At 40.2% G+C, this 20,657-nt stretch overlaps 1 protein-coding gene across 1 annotated transcript; it reads right to left on the bottom strand.

The window, feature by feature from the left end:
- Positions 1–619: 619 nt before the first annotated feature.
- LOC124515060 (guanylate-binding protein 1-like) lies at positions 620–18,764 on the bottom strand. The gene is made up of 11 exons (XM_047083557.1): positions 18,596–18,764; positions 11,471–11,679; positions 10,063–10,190; positions 8,545–8,654; positions 8,079–8,275; positions 7,249–7,491; positions 5,484–5,764; positions 3,711–3,923; positions 2,826–2,928; positions 2,394–2,587; positions 620–1,798 (listed from the first exon to the last, which is right to left on the bottom strand). The coding sequence occupies exons 2-11, from the start codon at positions 11,658–11,660 to the stop codon at positions 1,682–1,684; spliced, it is 1,776 nt and encodes a 591-aa protein (XP_046939513.1). The 5' UTR covers positions 11,661–11,679; positions 18,596–18,764; the 3' UTR covers positions 620–1,681.
- Positions 18,765–20,657: the final 1,893 nt, after the last annotated feature.

The following is a 20,657-nucleotide window of genomic DNA, read 5'->3' as shown; positions in this document are numbered from 1 at the left end:
TAATGTTTTCAAGATCTTAACATACAATTTAATACACATTCCCTTACAAATGTAAGCAACATAAGGTGGATATATAGACTTTGACCAATGTTTTTTTTTTTTTTTTTTTTTTTAAATTTTTTTTTCAACATTTATTTATTTTTTTTGGGACAGAGAGAGACAGAGCACGAACGGGGGAGGGGCAGAGAGAGAGGGAGACACAGAATCGGAAACAGGCTCCAGGCTCTGAGCCATCAGCCCAGAGCCTGACGCGGGGCTCGAACTCACGGAGCGCGAGATCGTGACCTGGCTGAAGTCGGATGCTTAACCGACTGCGCCACCCAGGCGCCCCTTGACCAATGTTTTTATAGAGCAATAATCTGGAAACTATGGCTTATGAGTGCTACTTATTTTGAAAATAAAGTTTTATTGGAACACAGCCATGTCCAACCATTTATGTATTGTCTATGACTGCTCTCACACTACATGGCAGAATTGAGCAGTTGAGACAGAGACTGTAGGGCCTACAAAGTCATGAATAGCCACTACCCGGTCTTTTGCAGATAAGTTAGCCAACCATTGGTGTGAAGAGTAAAGCCTTATTTTTGGGTGAAAACTGAAAAAAAAAAAAAAAAAAAAGCCCAGTGAAGCATATTTTATTTTCAGCTTAAAAATAATTTTTAATCATTTTGAAAAATATCAACCTTTTACCTAGGAGTTTAGAAAATTAGGAGAAGGTCTGTGTATACTAATACCAAGAGCATTGTTTTGTTATTCAAAAAATATAAAAAACAATCTATAATCACTTTGGGGAAAATCAGCAAACTTTCAAGTATAGACTGTTGAGAAGTGGAAAAAGGTTGCCTAATTTATAGGATCTTAAATGATTTATTAATTAACTTAGCTCAGTTTTCTAGTATGTTATCTGTCATCATTTAAAGTCCATCTTTGTGAATTATATATTGTTACAAACACATAATGCATAATTGTCATCATGTTACTATGTTCAGTCCAGTGTCAATTATCTAAACCTCTAAAATGTACCATTAAAGTTACAACCTGGGTGAATTAAGTAAAAAAGGAGTTTCCTTTTTTGGCCCATTTGTTTGTGATCCAATCCCTATTCATGCTAATGGTTTCTTCTACCTTCTTATGAAAATTCTGTAGATTCCAGATCTCTATATAAGGTGGTTTGCTTCTGCTTAGAATCCATCAGGGAGGATTGTCCATTCCTAGGGCCTAGTGATCACATCATTGCTCACAGATGGTGCAGCTGTGATATAATGGAAAACTGCACGTTGCTTTCACTAAGAAGCTAGGATGGTCCTCCTGACACTGAAATCCATTGTACACTTGGCCAGACTGAAGCCCAACTATGTTCCTAAACTTTTGCCTAAGACTTTGTTCAATTTCCCTTTGTCTACTAGTAGTCACCTAGAGGAATAAATTTTTCCTGAATGGTACCAGCTCATATACTTTTTGTGTTAGAGAGGTAAAATTGACCTTTGTCATACAATTTATAATATTTTTTTGGAAGATGGATATGATTTTTAATTACAGTACTGCACATCTTTGCAAATTTCTAGTGTTATAAAAATGCAAAACCCAATTACTTTAGAGTGTAATGATATTTTTCCAAATTCAAAGGTTACTTAAGTTATGCCTTGGATAAGAATGATCAGGAGCTCTATTCTTTAGGTCTTCAGCTTAAGAAACATGTTTTCTTTGGTTTTTCCATGCTCTTCTGGATATTTTGTATCTCAGTGTGAAGTCGTTTGCTCTCATTTTGGAATCCTTCCTTTAGTAGACGAGCCTGTTCCTAAAAAAGGGACAATTGGAGACTGAATAAAGTGTAGGGCTGAAGTAAATCTGTAATTTATAGCTAGTTTCCACATTCATTTTTTTTAGTATTAAATTTCTTCTTGACATTTTCTCTACCCTTAATTTTCATTATACGTTCTCTTGGGTGTCTTAGCTCTGTGATTACATTTCCACTAAGTGGTGAAGACAGTTCAGATATCTTACCAAGTTGTGTGACTCTATAAAAGTTACTTAATCCTTTCTGAACTTCTGTTTCTTTTTGTAAGTAATAGAGACACAGCAGTTCTTGCTTCGTATAGTATTAAGCAAGAGATCCATATAAGAGATTTTTCAGAATGCCTAGCAGAGAACATCTACCATGGATGAAAGGATGTAAAGATAGAGGACTGGATGTGACCTAACCACAAATAAATCTTTTAATAACCAGATAGAGGCAGGGGCCAGGTCAGGCAGGCAGACAGAAATTGAAAAGTACAAGTGGCAAGCAAGGTCCTTCTTGTAGGCATCATGTTATCACTGCCACACTAAGATATGATGAGGGAGAGTGGAGAGAAAACAGAAAACAGAAACCCTAGGGTAGTACAATTAAATACCTGAAGTTTGAAAGCTAGAATTCTCTCTTGTTCATCCAGCCACTGGACTCTATCCCTTTCCATCTTCTCAGTTAATTGTCTCACATGTTCCTGATGACTCCTTTCTTTCTGTTCCATCAATTGCTGATTCTTTATTTGCATTTCTTCCAGTACTTTTGCTGCAGCCTGTGCAGATTCAGCTTTCACACGTTCCACTGAAAGGAGGAAAAAGAAGACAAATGTATGTGAGTAAGCATGTTGTCCCTTTCTTCCTTGCACACTTACCGGTCATTGTTGCTGTTGACTACATATGCCCTACTCAGAAATGACTTCAGCAAGTAAGGGGCATTGTTGTTCACCTTGCCCTAGTTTAAGGATCCCAGGCTTACCCCGCCAAATTATTTAAGCTTTAAGAACTCTTGAGGCTATCTAGTCTCTTGACTGGCTCCTCACCTTCAATCTCCTTTTCCTTTTCTGTGAGAGTCTGGTCTGTCTGTAGAATCGCATCAGTCACAGACTCCTTGGACTTCAAGTATTCCTGAAGAACCTCTTCAGCCTTAGGACCCAGAGAACATGGAGTTGGTAATAGGAAATGGATATAAGCACTCGTTCCTGTTTGTCTTCCTATCATCTTTTCCTCTAGGAATTGCTCCTCTTGGCCTTAGTGTGCCTGGTTGTCAAGACTCCTTCCACAGGCATGGGCACATGCTCTGAGCTGGCCAATCATGGCAGCCTACTAAGCAGAATCCTTTATAAGAGACTGAGATAGACACTGGGAAACAGAGATTCTTTGTTCTTTTAGAATGAGGGCTCTAATTTTGGAGATGTTGGTGCTCTGGCCCCCTAAGGAGTGAGTTGTTCAAAAAAGAAGTCATTATGGAGAAAGCAGATCAGAGAAAAGGTGGAGGGAGAATAGGAAAGAAGGAAGTGTAGGGTTGAGGGGAGTAACAGACAGACAGACAGATGATGACATTATTTGAAATCTTGGCCCCAGTTGTCCTTAAAGCCAGTTTAAAGCCTAAACTGATGAATTCCCATTTTTGTTTAAGAAAATGGGTTTCTGTTCCTTGCAGCATAAAGATCCAGCCACAGTAGTGAACTGCAATAACAACTTTGTGGTTGATCTGAAAATCCAATTAATAACTCAATTATTAATTGAGTGTACTCTTGGATGAGCACATAGGACATATCTGGTGTAACTGGCTCCCTATACATGTTTACTGAATGAAAGTATGAATGCTGTTGTTCTCACAAGGTGTGCAATTACACGTGGTTATTTTAGTCTTTCAAGGAGGCATGTCAGCAGCTTTCCAGAATCAGCACATAAATCTTGGTTACCTGTATCCCTTTATTAGGTTGCTGAAGATATTTTGTCTTCAGCTCTTGTATTTTCTGGATGAGGAGACGGTACCCTCCTGGTTTAGAATAAACCCCCTGCTTCACAGCTTCTTCAAGAGGACTGAAAATATCCTTAAGTAAATCTGAGCAACGATCCGTTGATGCTTGCACATTCTGTTTACAAAAGTCATCTCGCTTTTTTTCCAGCTGGGCCTTTGATATAAAAATAGGAGGTAAAAAGAATAACAGGGAAAAGATGTTAGCATGACCTTAGAATATCTGGAAGCGCTTCTCAGAAATAAGCCTATGACCCTAGAAAAAGTCACAGGCACCCCAACAGGACCATATCCTTCCTCCTGCTCCTGACTTTTACTGAAGTCCCTTTCTCCTTAGAGGTGAAGTTCAGAGCAGAGATTGCTAGCTTTCTTGCTATACCTTTAGAGATAAACTTCTGCTTTTCAAATTGGACCAGTGATTGCGTATGGAATAAACGTGGCTCAACATAAGCCTGCATATGGATAATCAGGGCAATATCCTGATTGATTAGGATATCAAATCAGTCTGGTAAGAGTGGGCATTTGATTTAGAAGCTCTAATTGTGACTTATGTGAATTTAGGTAAATTAAGAGGAAGAATATTATTCAGGAAAAAAATGTTTTAAAACTTTGAGTTCAGTCCAAAATCTATAAAGAGCTCACCAAACTCCACACCCAAAAAACAAATAATCCAGTGAAGAAATGGGCAGAAAACATTAATAGACACTTCTCTAAAGAAGACATCCAGATGGCCAACAGGCACATGAAAAGATGCTCAACGTTGCTCCTCATCAGGGAAATACAAATCAAAACCACACTCAGATATCACCTCACGCCAGTCAGAGTGGCCAAAATGAACAAATCAGGAGACTATAGATGCTGGAGAGGATGTGGAGAAACGGGAACCCTCTTGCACTGTTGGTGGGAATGCAAACTGGTGCAGCCACTCTGCAAAACAGTGTGGAGGTTCCTCAAAAAATTAAAAATAGACCTACCCTATGACCCAGCAGTAGCACTGCTAGGAATTTACCCAAGGGATACAGGAGTACTGATGCATAGGGGCAAATGCACCCCAATGTTTATAGCAGCACTCTCAACAATAGCCAAATTATGGAAAGAGCCTAAATGTCCGTCAACTGATGAATGGATAAAGAAATTGTGGTTTATATACACAATGGAGTACTACGTGGCAATAAGAACGAAATATGGCCCTTTGTAGCAACGTGGATGGAACTGGAGAGTGTTATGCTAAGTGAAATAAGCCATACACAGAAAGACAGATACCATATGTTTTCACTCTTATGTGGATCCTGAGAAACTTAACAGAAACCCATGGGGGAGGGGAAGGAGAAAAAAAAAAAAAAGATGTTAGAGTGGGAGAGAGCCAAAGCATAAGAGACTGTTAAAAACTGAGAACAAACTGAGGGTTGATGGGGGGTGGGAGGGAGGGGAGGGTGGGTGATGGGTATTGAAGAGGGCATCTTTTGGGATGAGCACTGAGTGTTGTATGGAAACCAATTTGACAATAAATTTCATATATTAAAAAAAATAGGAAAAAAAAACCTTTGAGTTCATTGTAATAAAATTTGCTCTTCTTTTTATGATAAAAACAAAGAGTGGTTATCACCATTTTAAAGTCTAATAGGAATTGCCTCTTTCAAAATAAATACCCATTTCATTTTCCGGTAGTACTCTGCTTTCCAAGACCCTAATCCATAAGAACTTGAGAAAAAATTACCGCTAAGTCCTTTTGACATAAATGGTCTATGTCTTTGAAGGAATTCCTCATGAAGAGTTCAATGGCCTCTTTCTCACAGGCCCTGTGCAGGTTCAGTAGCTCCTGGAGGGTTTCTGTGGGCAGCTGCAGCATCTGGCCCATCTGCTGGTCATAGTGGGCAATGGCCTTTTGCACTGCAGCTGCATTCTCGATCTGGGCCAAGGCCAGGATTGCATTCTCCATGCAGGGCAGATCTCCACGGCTGATGGCATCGACATAGGTCTGCACCAGTTTCTCTAGACCTACAAACAGAGAACAAATAATGAATGTTGCTTGTTGTAGGTGGGATGAGGAAACATTCCATTCTGTGTGATTCTGATCATGTCTACTACCACCCATTTGCCTCAAAGCATCGATGTCCTCAACATCACCTGGAGCCTTGCTAGAAATGTCGATTCTCAGCCTCTGACCCAGATCAAGTGAATTAGACCCTCCTCTCTGGCAAGATGTCCAGGTGATATGTTTACACATCAAAAGTTGAGAATCTGTTCTAGATAGCATAGGCCTATGTTTACTGAGTGTTTTCATTCACTTTACCCTTAAGCACCATTAGGACAGGAACCATACCTCTCTCATTTATGTCTCTATCATCAGCCCTGGTCTGTGGCAAGCATTTGATCATTGTGGAAAAAATCAAGAGTACTCGATTTTGTTTATTCTAGCAAAGCGTCGTCCAAGACAACTTTCTGTTATGATGGAAATATTCTATGTCATCCAGCTATTAGCCACACGTAGGTATAGGCTTTTGAAATATATAACCACAAGAGACTCTTAAAAACTGAGGATAAACTGAAGGTTGATGGGGGTAGGACGGAGGGGAAAGTGGGTGATGGGCATTGAGGAGGGCACTGGTGGGATGAGCACTGGGTGTTGTATGGAAACCAATTTGACAATAAATTTCATATTAAAACATAAATAAACAAATAAATAAATCTGTGTAATTGGAATTTTAAGTTTTCTTAAAAAAATTTTTTTTAAATGTTTATTTAATTTTGAGGGAGAGAGAGAGAGACAGAACACAAGTCGGGGAGGGGCAGAGAGACAGGGAGACACAGAATCCAAAGCAGCCTCCAGGCTCTGAGTTGTCAGCACAGAGCCCGGAGCTTGAACCCATGAACTGTGAGATCATGACCCGAGCCAAAGTCAGACGTTTAACCCACTGAGCTACCCAGGCATCCCAGAATTTTAAATTTTCTGTAATTTTAATTAGCTCACACTTAAATTTAGATAGCTACACTTGTGTAAGCGGCTACCATATTGGACAATGCAGGTCCTAATAAATAGGGCAATTTTAAGAAATAGAACTTGATTTCTTTGGCCTTCCCTATCTTTTCTCACCCAAGAAATTTGACTAGTAAAATCTATTAGAAATGTTGATGTCATCAAGAATTTAACATGGAAATAGCAGTAGATTCACATTTTTTTTTTTTAACGTTTATTTATTTTTGAGACAGAGAGAGACAGAGCATGAACAGGGGAGGGTCAGAGAGAGGGAGACACAGAATCTGAAACAGGCTCCAGGCTCTGAGCTGTCAGCACAGAGCCTGATGCGGGGCTCGAACTCACAGACTGCGGGATCATGACCTGAGCCGAAGTCGGCCGCTTAACCGACTGAGCCACCCAGGCACCCCTAGATTCACATTTTTTAAAGCTGAAACTAGGTGGATGTAATTCTACTCTCTTTTAGTCTTAACAATGGAAGAAAAAGACTGGGAAGAGGACTCACGAGGTCCATTGACTTTGATGCCTCCTGAGAGAGTTTTAGTTTTGGAATTCTTAAAGATGTAGGAACAGAAGGCTGAAGCTTGTTGCACAAATTCAGGATCCAGGTCATTATCATTCAGTGTCTCAAGCTGGCCTAGCTTCTTCCGATGAGTGGGTCGATCAAAGATAAAGCATTTCTTCTTCGGAAAGAACTTCCGGATACAGAGTCGGGGCATATTAAAATTTTGATCACTTTGAGTGGTACCTGCAGGAAGATAAAAAAAGGCTTGCAAACTTTTTCTGTAAAGGACCAAACAGTAAATATTTTAGGTTTTGCAAACCAGGTGGTCTCTTCTCCAAGTACTCAATTCTGCTATTGCAGCAAGAAAGCAGCCATAGACAATCTATAAATGAGTGGGCATAGCATTATTCCAATAAAACCTTATCTACAAAGACAGCTGGTGGTCTGGGTTGGCCATCATTTGCCTGTGAGCCATAATTTTCCAACCCCTGAACTAGAGCACTATTCATGCTTTTACCTATTTTCTTCCAGACAACGCCTATTCTTCTCCATATTCTTTGGCTAATCACAAGCCCTATTCAGGGAGATAAAATCAATCTGATAATAGCACAGGGAAAAATAAAAGAGAAAGAAACTATTCTTAGAAGAGAGGAGAATATAATTTAAAATCAAATCTATTAATTCATGTATTAAACAAGCATTAATTCTTACTGATGGCCAGCTAAGAAGAAATAGAAAACTATAAATGTAAGAAAACTGTAAATGGAACACGGACCAAATAATAGTTTCTTATGTTTTATTATCTCCATTTATTTCTAAGTCCCTTTTACCTTGTTTAAGCTTGAGAGAATTCTCCAGGTACTCATCAGCTGTAATGGGTAGTCCGTCTGCTTCCAGTTCTAAGGAGAAATCCCTCAGTGTCCACACAAAATCTGGAAAGAAGCTCACAAAGTCTGCTGAATCTTCAATCCCGTTGGAATTAGGGGAGGATTTCGCCCTGATTCGATCTGACAGCTCTGTCACATAGCTGAGTAGCAAACTAAGGAAAAGTGGCATCAAAGAATAGTGTTCCCATCCCATATTGGTTCCACATATTAAAACCTTCACTTCACCTTTGTTTTTAACCCAAGCATCAATTTTCTAGTGGGTACATAGAATCTTTCCCCTGCCCTTGAATTATTTTTCATGTTTTCTCTTTTTGTGCTTGATTCACCAGGATTCACAACCAAGCAGCTGGTTTTTAAATACAATTCTTCCCTCTTACTTTGAGGCTATTTTGAACTACAAAAAGGATACTGCAGTTGGTCCATGGCCTGCTGGTTGATGGTTCCCATGCTATTGTACACAAAGGTGCTGCTCAGGAGTATTGCTAGGGCAAAGATCCAGGAATCGTTCTGGTTGTCACCCTGTGAATCAGAACATGTGCAAGCCTGTTAGGTTTCACTCTCCTGACACCTAGATCCTGACTTTCTAGATCAGCAGCAGTAAAAAGATGTTTATTTAACTAGAGGTTGTTTTTTTTTTTTTGTTTTTGTTTTTTTTAAGATTAATGACCTATATGAGAAAACCAAATCCAAACGAAAATATTAGTGGGATTTGGATTTTGGATCATTTTATGATTAGTATTTTTAATTTACACTGATTCTCACTAGGTCTTCTTATGATCATTGGCAGATAATTACAAAACCAATAGTAAAGGTTCGTAGGCTTTCTAAGGCTTTAAATAGAATTTAAATTTAGAATTTTCAGGGCGCCTGTGTGGCTCAGTCAGTTGAGCATCTGACTTCAGTTCAGGTCATGATGTCGCGGCTCATGAATTCGAGCCCTGCGTCAGGCTTGTGCTGACAGCTCAGAGCCTGCAGCCTGCTTCAGATTCTGTGTCTCCCTCTCTCTCTCCCCCTCCGCTGTTTGCGCTCTGTCTCACTGTCTCTCTCAAAAATAAATAAACATTTAAAAAATAATAATAAATTTAGAATTTTCTCTTCCTTTTTACAGCAAAATTGACTTATGTGAGAGCAATAATACCTGTAGCTATTTTACTGAGCAATTATTAGGCACCTAACATTTTCCATTACTTATCTTATCCAAAACAACACTGAGTCAAATAAAGATCTACTACATCTGTTTTACAAATTCAGAAAGCTGAGGTTAAAAGAGGTCAAATAATTTGCTAAGGCCACTGAGTTAGTGACAGGGTTTACATTTAAACACAAGGGTATGGAACTTCAGAACCTAAAATTTTAACTAAAATTCTCTGCAGGATTCAACTTGTGACATTGATTTTATTTGTTCTACCTTTAAGCTTCTGGGTTAACTGGTTTAGCATACAATCTTTTTTAAAAAATAGTTTTAATGTTTATTTATTATTTTTGAGAAAGAGAAAGACAGAGTACAAGTGGGGGCAGGGTAGAGAAAGAAGGAGACCCAGAATCTGAAGCAAGCTCCAGGCTCTGAGCTGTCAGCACAGAGCCCAACGCAGGGCTCGAACTCACGAACCCTGAGATCATGACCTGAGGCGAAGTTGGACACCTAACGGGCTGAGCCACACAGGCGCCCCACACACAGCCTATTGTTAATCATTGGAATATTACTAATTACTACTGACCACTATGATCTTCTTCTAGGATTCTGCCTTATAAACATTTTCCTGATCCCTGGTTGCTAAACTTGGTCGGAGGGCACATAAACAGAAATAAAACAAAAACAAAAACATATTATGGTTAAGTGTAAGCTTTTATTTAAAGAAAAATTAAATTGTGTAGAGAATATTCAGGGATGAGGGTCTTATTTCGAAACTGATTCCTCAATCCTTACCTTCTCTACATCTCCCAGGCCCTCCGTGTCAAGAAGAACTAGGGTGTGGTCTGGCTTCTTGGGATGAGGCACACACCACATCCAGATTCCTTTGGTGTGAGACTGCACCGTGGAGCCCAGAGAGAAGCCTGTGAGGGAGAGTGGGGATAAGAGAAGGTGGAGTTTTAATAGCAGATGGAACTAGAAATCCTACAATGCAACGCACAAAAAAAAAACCTGATTAAAACAAGAGCAAAGGACTTGAATAGACATTTCTCCAAAGCAAATATACAAACGACCAATAATCAAATGAAAAGATGCTCATCATCATTAGTCATTAGGGAAAAAACAAATTAAAACCACAAATGAGATACTACTTCACACTCATTGGGATGGCTACTATCAAAAACCCAGAAAATAGGAAGTGTTGGGGAGGATGTGGGCATATTAGAAACCTTGTGTATTTCTGGTGAGAATGTAAAATGGTACACTTGCTGTGGGAAACAATATGATGGCTTCTTAAAAAAAATTAAAATAGAATTACCATATGATTTGGAGATATATAACCCCCACAAAATGAAAGTAGGGATTTGAACAGATATTTGTGCCCTCGTGTTTTTAGCAACATTATCCATAATAGCCAAAAGGTGGAGGCAACCCAAGAGTCCTTCAACAGATGAAGGGATAAACAAATCAGTATGCACATATTAGTTATTCAGCCTTAAAAAGGGAGAGAATTCTGACACAGGGTACAACACCGAAGACATTGTGCCAAATCACATTCAGCAAATCACAAAGGACAAATAATGTCTGATTCCTCTCAAATGAGATTCCTAGAACAGTCCAATTCATAGAGAGGGTATGTAGAACGGTGGTTGCCAAGGGCTGGGGAGTTATTGTTTAATGGGTACAGAGTTTCTGTTGAAGAAGATGAAAAAATTGGGGAGATGCATGATGGTGATGGCTGCATAACAGTGTGAATTTACTTAATGCCATAGAACTATATGTACACTTAAAAATGATTCCAATGGTAAGTTTTATGTTATGTATATTTTACAACAATGAAAAAAAAAAAGCCAATACAGACTTAAGCATTCTTTGCATCTTAATAACCAGTGGAAACTCGCTTTTGCTACATGAACATTTTAGTAAATGTCTTATTATGTACATTAATTATTTTTATTACTGCACTAGTCTTTCTAGGAAAGGAACAATTTATGCTTTTAAAAGAGGAAACTAAGGCAAAGTGGGAAGAGTGATGAACTGACTCTTTTAGATTATAGTGAAGATAAGAGCATAATCGTGGATTAAAAGATAACTTTCAATATTCCTCCGGGTTCTCTAACTTCCTGTCCTTGCATCACCACCTTCAATGCAGGCAGTGTAGGTGGACAGAAGGGACTCCGCGGAGCTTTTTGGTGCCACTCACCCTTGTTCTTCCCAGCCAGCTTGTTCATCAGGTAGGATTTGCCTGTGCGGTAGAGGCCCACAATAGCCACCACCACGAGAGGATTCTTGGTGCCTGACAGGATCTCCAAAGCTTCCTGATTAGCCACCAGTTGCCCTTCAGTGTTCTCAATGAGGCACACTGGGGCCGGCATGTGGATCTCTGAGGCCATGTTCAGAGTGTTCCCTGGTCTGCAAGGGAAGAGATGGGATGAAATAAAATTTCCAGTCCAATTAGATCAAGAACCTCACCAGATTGTTTTACATTCAGAAGCTGGAGTCCTCAGTTTCCACAACCTGGCCATAAGTTTTGTGTCAACATTGAGATAGATGAGGGTAAGATCTGTATCATTTTAGAAAGTTACAGAAGTATTATCAAAGTAGTCCATTGAAAAAATATTGGTGTGACCATATCTTATGAACGTTCAGCCACTCTCATGAACAAAATTGGTCATTAAATTCACCATGGAAAACTTTCCTTTTGTATTCTCATTAAAAATTTTAGAGGGGTGGGGCGCCTGGGTGGCGCAGTCGGTTAAGTGTCCGACTTCAGCCAGGTCACGATCTCGCGGTCCGGGAGTTCGAGCCCCGCGTCAGGCTCTGGGCTGATGGCTCAGAGCCTGGAGCCTGTTTCCGATTCTGTGTCTCCCTCTCTCTCTGCCCCTCCCCCGTTCATGCTCTGTCTCTCTCTGTCCCAAAAATAAATAAAAAACGTTGAAAAAAAAAATTAAAAAAAAAAAAATTTTAGAGGGGTGCCTGGGTGGTTCAGTCGGCTAAGCGTCCGACTTCAGCTCAGGTCATGATCTTGTGGTCGGTGATTTCGAGCCCCGCATCAGGCTCTGTGCTGACAGTTCAGAGCCTGGAGCCTGCTTCGGATTTTGTGTCTCCTCTCTCTGCGCCTCCCTGATTCACACTCCATCTCTCTCTGTCTCTCAAAAATGAATAAATGTTTTAAAAAATTTTAAATTTAGAGTAAAGCAGGGGTGCTTGTGTGGCTTAGTTGGTTAAGAATCCACCTCTTTGATTTTGGCTCAGGTAATGATCTCACAGTTTGTGGGATTGAGCCCTGCATTGGGCCACGCTTATAGCACAGAGCCTGCTTGGCATTCTCTCTCTTCCTCTCTCTCTCTGCCTCTCCCCTGCTCACATGCACATATGCATGTGTGCATGCTCTCTCTCAATATAATAGAAAAACTTTAAAAAATTTAGAGTAAATGTTAAATGGAAAATAGAATAGAATTTAGAGGTATTTATTTTACATTCCGGTTATATGTAAAAATTCAGTGTTGATTTATTTATTCATTAATTCTTACTATGAATACTTTCGTACATTATTTCATGCATGCCCTTTGAACAGTTCCCAGAGATTTTAAATGTGTTTCTCCCCTGATAGATATGCTTGTTTTGCTGGAATGAGGGTCCACAGAACTTCTCAAATTGCCATTCCAAAAGTGAAACCAATATAACTTACTTTTGCAAATTTTATAAAAACATATGACCATCTGGAACACATGACCAGGGACCCTTCGAAAGCCTTGGCATGGGCTTTTATAAGCAAGGGGCCTTTAAACTTCATTAGCTTCACAGTAAGTTAGCCTCCAGCTACATGGGGGTACAAGTGCACTACTGGAAATACTTACCATGGCTAAAAATCATGTTTATATATATGTGATAAGGGAACAAAAGACTATGAAATAAGGATTAAAAGGTCAGGAGTCAGAGGACCCTGGGAAGATGGCAGAGTAGGAGGATCCTAAGCTCACCTTGTCCCACCTAAATAACAGCCACACCAGTGTAATTAACCCAGAAAATGAACCAAAGACTGGCAGAACAGACTGTCTACGGTTAATCGTAGAGAGGAGGCCACATCGAAAACAGTAGCAAAGGTGAAGTCTGGTTGGAAACTAAGCTAATCTGCAAGACTAACTGCTTGTGGATACCATAAGTACAGAGAAGGGAGAGGAGCAGACCCCACACTGGGCACTTGAGACGTGGGGTACCTGCACATGTGGTGGGGAATTAAAGTCCCCATTACATTTGGCTTTGAAAATCAGAGGGCTTAAACTTTCAAGTTTTTACCATCAGTAGGGCTTAACATCTTAAGAAAAATATTAGAGAGCATGGAGGGTAATAGAAAACTGAGTCCCTACCCCGAAAGATCCAGCAGAACGAACAATCCCACTGAGATACAGCATAGAAGCAGTAATTTGAGAGGCACCTCGGGTGTATGAGGAGATTTATTTACTAATCTCAGAATGTGTGCAGTAGGGGCAGGGATCTTTAGGAGACTTCTCCAAGAACTAAATAACCGGTAGGTGCCATTTCTCTCTCCTAACCCCAGATTAGCTACATGGACACCTGTGGGAACTAGCACGCCCACACATCATCTAGTTTGCTAACACCATGTGCCCTGTTCTCCTGCAGATCCCCCCCATCCAACACACCCCACTCAAGAGAATTTCCTTCAAAGTGCTCTGGCCAGGTCTCATCCTTCAAGCAGCACCAACAGTGGCCAGCACCACTCCACATTGACTGGGAGAGGGGAAGACAAGAGCACACACCAATTTAACTGCAGGCTCAATGGTGGGCTGGGGCAGACATCCGATCAGACTGCTAGCTCTACCAACCAACCTCACAAGGGGCAGCACAAAGGAAGAGCCCTGTAGTTTGGGTTACCTGCAACCCTGAAAGACAGACTGGGATCAGACTGGGGTCTAACTGTAGGCTCTGTCCACCAATGAAAGCATCTAAGGAAACAACACAGAAAGAGCACCATGCAGTTCAGTGTGACCACAGTTCTGGCAAATGGGTTGAGAGCAGGCATCTGGTTTGACCTAGCTACAAGCCCAAGGCTGCCCCAGACTGGCCCTGTAAGAGGACAGAGACCAAACCCTGCTCATAATAGGGAAAGAGGGCCATTTCAGACAATTCACTGAAGGCAAACATGGCTCAGCCACAAAAATAAGCTAACACAACACACATACGAGACACCCCTGAAAGTGCCATGTTCTGGTGAAGGGGGGACATCGCACTAGAGGACACTATAAAACCTCTTCTTCATAAGGCCACTATTTTCAAGATCAGGAGACATAGCTAACTTTCCTAACACACAGAAACAAGTGCAGAATGTTATACAAAATGAAGAAACAGAGGAATATGTTCCAGATGAAAGAACAAGACAAAAATCACAGTACAAGAGCTAAATGAAATGGAGATAAGAAATATGCCTGACAGAGAATTCAAAGTAATGATCATAAAGATATTTACTGGACTTGAGAAAAGAGTGGAGGATCTCAGTGAGACAAACAAATGGAAAGATACTTTGTGCTCACTGATTGGGAGAATGAGTAGTGTTAAAATGTCCATACTACCTAAAGAAATCTACAGAGTTAATGCAATTTTTTTATTTTTTAAATAGTTATTTATTTTTGAGAGAGAGATAGAGTGAGAGCAGGGGAAGTGCAGAGAGAGAGGGAGACACAGAATATGAAGCAGGCTCCAGGCACCAAGCTGTCAGCACAGAGCCCGACTTGGGGTTTGAACTCACAGACCATGAGATCATGACCTGAGCTGGTCAGTCGCTCAACTGACTGAGACTTCCAGGCACCCCAGTGCAATTTCTATCAAAACACCAATAGCCTTTTTCATAGAAGTAGAACAAACAATCCTAAAATTTGTATGGAACTACAAATGGCCAAAGCAATTTTGAAAAAGAAGAACAAAACTGGAGGTATCACAATCTCAGAATTCAAGACATACAAAAGAGCTGTAGTAATCAAAACAGTATGGTACTGGCACAAAAAGAGACACATAGATCAATAGTATAGAATAGAGAGTCCAGAAATAAATTCATGCTTTTATGGTCAAATGATCTACAATAAAGGAAGTAAGAATATACAATAATAGGAAAAAAGACAGTCTCTTCAACAAATGGTGTTGGAAAACTGGACAGCTCTATGCAAAATAATGAAACTGGACCATTTTCTTAGCCATATACAAAAATAAACTCAAAATGGATTAAAGACTTAAATATGAGACGTGAAACCACAAAATTCCTAGGAGTAAACACAGGCAGTAATTTCTTTGACATCAGCTATAGAAACAGTTTTCTAGATATGTCTCCTGAGGCAAGTGAAACAAAAGCAAAGATAAACTATTGAGACTCCATTAAAATAAGAAGCTTTTGCACAGAAAAGGAAACCATCAACAAAACAAAAAGACAATCTACTGAATTGGAGAAGATATTTGCAAATGATATATTTGATAAGGGGTTAATATCCAAAATCTATAAAGAACTTATACAACACCCAAAAACCAATAATCCAATTAAAAATGGGCAGAAGACGTGAATAGACATTTTTCCAAAGAAGACATACAGATGGTCAATAGACACATTAAAAGATGCTTGACATTACTACTCATCAGAGACATGCAAATCAAAATCACAATGAGTATCATCTTATACCTATCAGAATGTCCAAAATAAAAAACTCAAGAAAGTTGCCGAGGATGTGGAGAAAAGGATTCTGGTGAACTGCTGGGGGGTAGAATACAAACTGGTACAGTCACTCTGGAAAACAGTATGGAGGTTCCTCAAAAATAGAACTACCACATGATCCAGTAATTGCACTACTGGGTATTTACCCAAATAAAACAAAAACAGTAATTTGAAAGGATATATGCATCCTTTTGTTTACTGCATCATTATTTACAATAGCCAAACTATGGAAGCAATCCAAACGTCCATCTATAGATGAATGGATAAAGAGGAAATGGTGTATATACACAATGTAATACTACTCAGCCATAAAAAAGAATGAGATCTTGCTATTTTCAACAACATGGGTGGATATAGAGGGTATAATCCTAACTGAAATAAGTCAGTTAGAGAAAGACAAATACCATATGATTTCACTCATATATGAAATTAATTTAAGAAACAAAGCAAACAAAGCAAAAAAGAGGGAAAAAAAACGCAAAAAAACCCCACCCAGACTCTTAAATATAGAAAATAAATTGGAAGCTGCTGGAGGCAAGGTGGGTAGGGTTTGGGGTGAAACAGGTGAGGGGATTAAGAGTGTACTTATTGTGATGAGCACTGAGTAATGTATAGAATTGTTGAATCATTATACTGTACACCTGAAACTAAAAAAAAAAAAAAAAATCAGGAGGCAGATCAGGAGAGGTAAAGGGCAAGTTGTTCAAGGAAAATATTTGTATTTTCAGCATACATTTCTAGGCTTTCTGTTTTGTTCTGCTCTTCCATTTTGTAGAGAAGGAGAAGCAGGAAGAGGAGAATAGACAGTGGGGAAGAGGGATGAGAGATGAAGGGAAAGTGAAACTGGAAAGGAGAGAGAGTTGTCTGGTAAGATAAATAAAGCTCGTGCCAAGCCAAGGAATTCAGGGCAGGAGTTTCCAGAAGGCAAGATTGGAACTGATTGAGAGCACAGAGAGGTCAAGGCAAACAAAGATGTAGCCCTTAGTGATGCATCACGGTAGATTCTTTAAAGAGGAAGCTTTCTAGTCAAATGGGCTCCAGATTCTACTTGTAAGGGGTAAGGAGTAAGTTGGCACTAAGTAATTGGATGTACTGAACCTGGACTATTTCTGAAGGAAGAAATACACTTTGAAACAAAGTTCAAGTGTGTGATTAAAAAGAATGATGTTTTCATAAATCTTCACCTTTAGCTCTGGGTTTCAGATTTTTCTTTCTCTGTCTTTAACAGTATCAGGTGGGGATACCTCAGTGGCTCAAGACTCTATCTTGGCTCAGCTCACGATCTCATGGTTTCCTGAGTTTGCGCACTGTGTTGGGCTCTTCACTGGCATCTCAGAGCCTACTTGGGATTCTCTCTCTCCCTCTCCCTGCCCCTCTCCTGTTCATGCACTCTCTCTCTCTCTCAAAATAAATAAACATTAAAAAAATCAGTGTCGGGTGGCTGTTCACCACACCACACCTCATTTACTATTCTTTCCTTCTCCTGAATATAACATATTTGCAGCCTTTCAGTTTCTTAGCTGCAGTCGGATCTGTACTGAGCAAGTTTTATCAAAGATAATGGGACTTTTTTTTTTTTTTAATTTTTTTTTTTTTTTTTTTCAACGTTTATTTATTTTTGGGACAGAGAGAGACAGAGCATGAACGGGGGAGGGGCAGAGAAAGAGGGAGACACAGAATCGGAAGCAGGCTCCAGGCTCTGAGCCATCAGCCCAGAGCCCGACGCGGGGCTCGAACTCACGGACCGCGAGATGGTGACCTGGCTGAAGTCGGACGCTTAACCGACTGCGCCACCCAGGCGCCCCAAAGATAATGGGACTTTAACTGTGTCCCCAGTCAACACAAAGTCAGCAAAAAGAAAGACAATCCTAATGCACTTCAAACTTCATTTATCCCCATGTCTGCTGGTGCCTAATTTCACACAAGCACAGTAGTAACAGGTAGGAACATGCTACCATCTGATGACCCCAGTATTTCATTATCCGACCTAGTATCCCACAGCAGGCTCAACTGCAGCCCGTCTTGATGCTGATCACTTTTTTTTTTTTAATGTGTATTTATTTATTTAAAACTTTTTTTAACGTTTATTTATTTTTGGGACAGAGAGAGACAGAGCATGAACGGGGGAGGGGCAGAGAGAGAGGGAGACACAGAATCGGAAACAGGCTCCAGGCTCTGAGCCATCAGCCCAGAGCCTGACGCGGGGCTCGAACTCCCGGACCGCGAGATCGTGACCTGGCTGAAGTCGGACGCTTAACCGACTGCACCACCCAGGCGCCCCAAATGTGTATTTATTTTTGAGAGAGAGTGCAGGGGGAGGGACAGAGACAGAGGGGGACAGAGGATCCAAAGCAGGCTCTGTGCTGACAGCAGAGAGCCCGATGTGGGGCTGAAACTAATGAATTGTGAGATCATGACCTGAGCTGAAGTCGGATGTTCAACCAACTGAGGCACCCAGGTGCCCTTAGGCTAGTCACTTTTTAAGAAAACTGACCTTTATAAAATCCTTTCCCATCCCTGCCCCAACCTTGTCATAAGCCCCATTTCCTGGAACAGAGCTCCTTTAAAGCTGAAGAAAAAGCTGCTTTGATAATGAAGTGGAGTTCTTACCTTTTATTTTTTCCTCTTCGGTTAGGTGGAGAGGTTTCTGTTACTTCTCCCTCTCTCACTGGATCATGGATCTTTTATTTTACCTGTGTAATGTCATTGGACTTTCCAGATTTCCTTTAAAGACAAACTAGAAACAAAGCAACCACTGTAACAGACTTTATCTGAAACTGAAAGCATTGGGACACAAAACAATTATTCAAAGACCATAAAAGGAATTTCTGGAGGCTGTGCTAGTGGGAGGGTATATAGGCTTAACACAATTTCTCAACTAGAACCTTCACATTTTTTTGAAAGAGATTTCAGAGAATGCTCGCTGATTTTAAAGAATGTCTATCAGATATGCAAATACAATGAAATGGAGCTCAGAGTTGGGGTTCAGGTTGAGAAACCTAGAGTGAGGAAGCATCATGTGAATTTTTAGGTCTAATTTCCTCACGTGATGAACATAAAATGGACCTGGCTTTATACATACAGCAAGTGAGGAGAAGAATATGCCACACACACAGTCACAAACACCCAGCACCTGGCACTAATACCCAGTGCACAGTCAGGAAGGGGCTCCAAGAATTGCACACATGTTTGAAGCTCTATGCTGACTGCTTTATGTGGGTTTTATAACATATCATATGCTAAACATTTCCCCATGTTTTTATAGAAACAGGAACAGAAAAGTTGAACATCTCAACCCAAATCACAGTAGTATATATAAGTAATCTGAACTGAATCATTCTTGATCCCAAACACTCTTGTGAAGCTACTTCACTACACTGCCTTTCTAGGCTTTCTGAGTGAATAGCAAAAGAAGTAATGGGTTTATTTCTTGATTGTTTGCACAGAACTATGTGTGTTTCAAGTCTAATTCATTTTTGATTACAATAATGCAAAATAAGCAACAATGTCTTCATCTTCCAGTGAAAACAAGGAGGCTTGAGGGAGGGTAAGTATGCCGGTCCATATTCATTGAGCAAGTCACAGGGGTGGGAATGAAATTTTAAGCTCTTTTTACCTTTTGTTTTGTTTTGTTTTAGAGAATTCAAGCTGGGAGAGGGGCAGAGGGAGAGAGAAAGAGAAGAAGAGAATCCTAAGCAGGCTCCATGCTCAGCATGGAGGCCAACATGGGGCTTGGTCTCACAATCTGGGATCATGACCTGAGCTGAAATCAAGAGTTGGATGCTCAACTGACTGAGCCACCCTGGTGCCCCTAAACTCATTTTACCTTTAAATTCTCTGCTTTTTCTCCTCTTCCACATTGCTTCTGAAAGGAAGGAATAGGGAAATGAGGAGAAAGGGAGAGATTGATTAGGTTCTCTGCTGATCCCAGATCTCTATACCCGGAAGCCAGTGTGAGAAACTTAACAAATAGAACTGAATACTCTCTTTTCTTTTTCCTTTTTGAAATTTGCTTTGAAAAATGAGTTAGCTGGGACTTTCTGTTGCTGGGACACACCCAGTTCCTTCCTGCCTTGGTCCTTGAGGCACAACTTTACAGATCTGAAACTTTCTTACCCTTGATCTTGGCAAGATCCCTTTTTATTCTGTTGGTCTCCTGTGAACCCTTTGCCAATCTCCTTCACATCACCTTGATTTTTCCCCCTTATGATACCTGAAATTCAAATTCATAAAAGCAGTTAACTAATGTATTCACAGCACTTACAATAGGACTTGGCATAGAGTAGAAGTTCAATGGATATTATGTGACTAAGTATAAAATGACCCCAACTATGCAAGAAACCCCACACTTTTGCCAATTTGAATATGTAAACTTAAAAAAATTTTTTTAAGTTTATTTATTTAGAGAGAGAGTGCAAGCGGGGTAGGGGCAGAGAGAGAGAGAAGGGAGAGAGAACCTCAAGCAGGCTCCAAGCTGTCAGTGCAGAGCCTGAACCCACAGGGCTCAAACCCATGAACTGTGAGATCATGACCTGAGATGAAACCAAGAGTCGGATGCTTAACTGACTGAGCCGTTCAGGTGTCCAAATGAGTAGTTAATGTCTTTTTTCCATATGTCTATCCACTTTATCATGAAATGATGGAAGTTTGAATCAAGACTTGTGGTATCCTT

This window comes from Lynx rufus, unplaced genomic scaffold, assembly GCF_022079265.1.
Source record: "Lynx rufus isolate CCGP_SWC_20201006 ecotype Redwood Valley unplaced genomic scaffold, mLynRuf1.p SCAF_2, whole genome shotgun sequence".
Classification (NCBI taxonomy): domain Eukaryota; kingdom Metazoa; phylum Chordata; class Mammalia; order Carnivora; family Felidae; genus Lynx; species Lynx rufus.
This window is presented reverse-complemented; position numbering and strand designations above follow the sequence as displayed.

Coding starts and splice junctions, on each gene's coding strand:
- LOC124515060 (XM_047083557.1), bottom strand. CDS start 11,660: ATGGCCTCAGAGATCCACATGCCGGCCCCAGTGTGCCTCATTGAGAAC. Junction 10,191..11,470: donor GCTGGCTGGGAAGAACAAGG/GTGAGTGGCACC, acceptor TCTCCCTCACAG/GCTTCTCTCTGGGCTCCACG. Junction 5,765..7,248: donor CATCAAAGTCAATGGACCTC/GTGAGTCCTCTT, acceptor CTCTGTTTGTAG/GTCTAGAGAAACTGGTGCAG.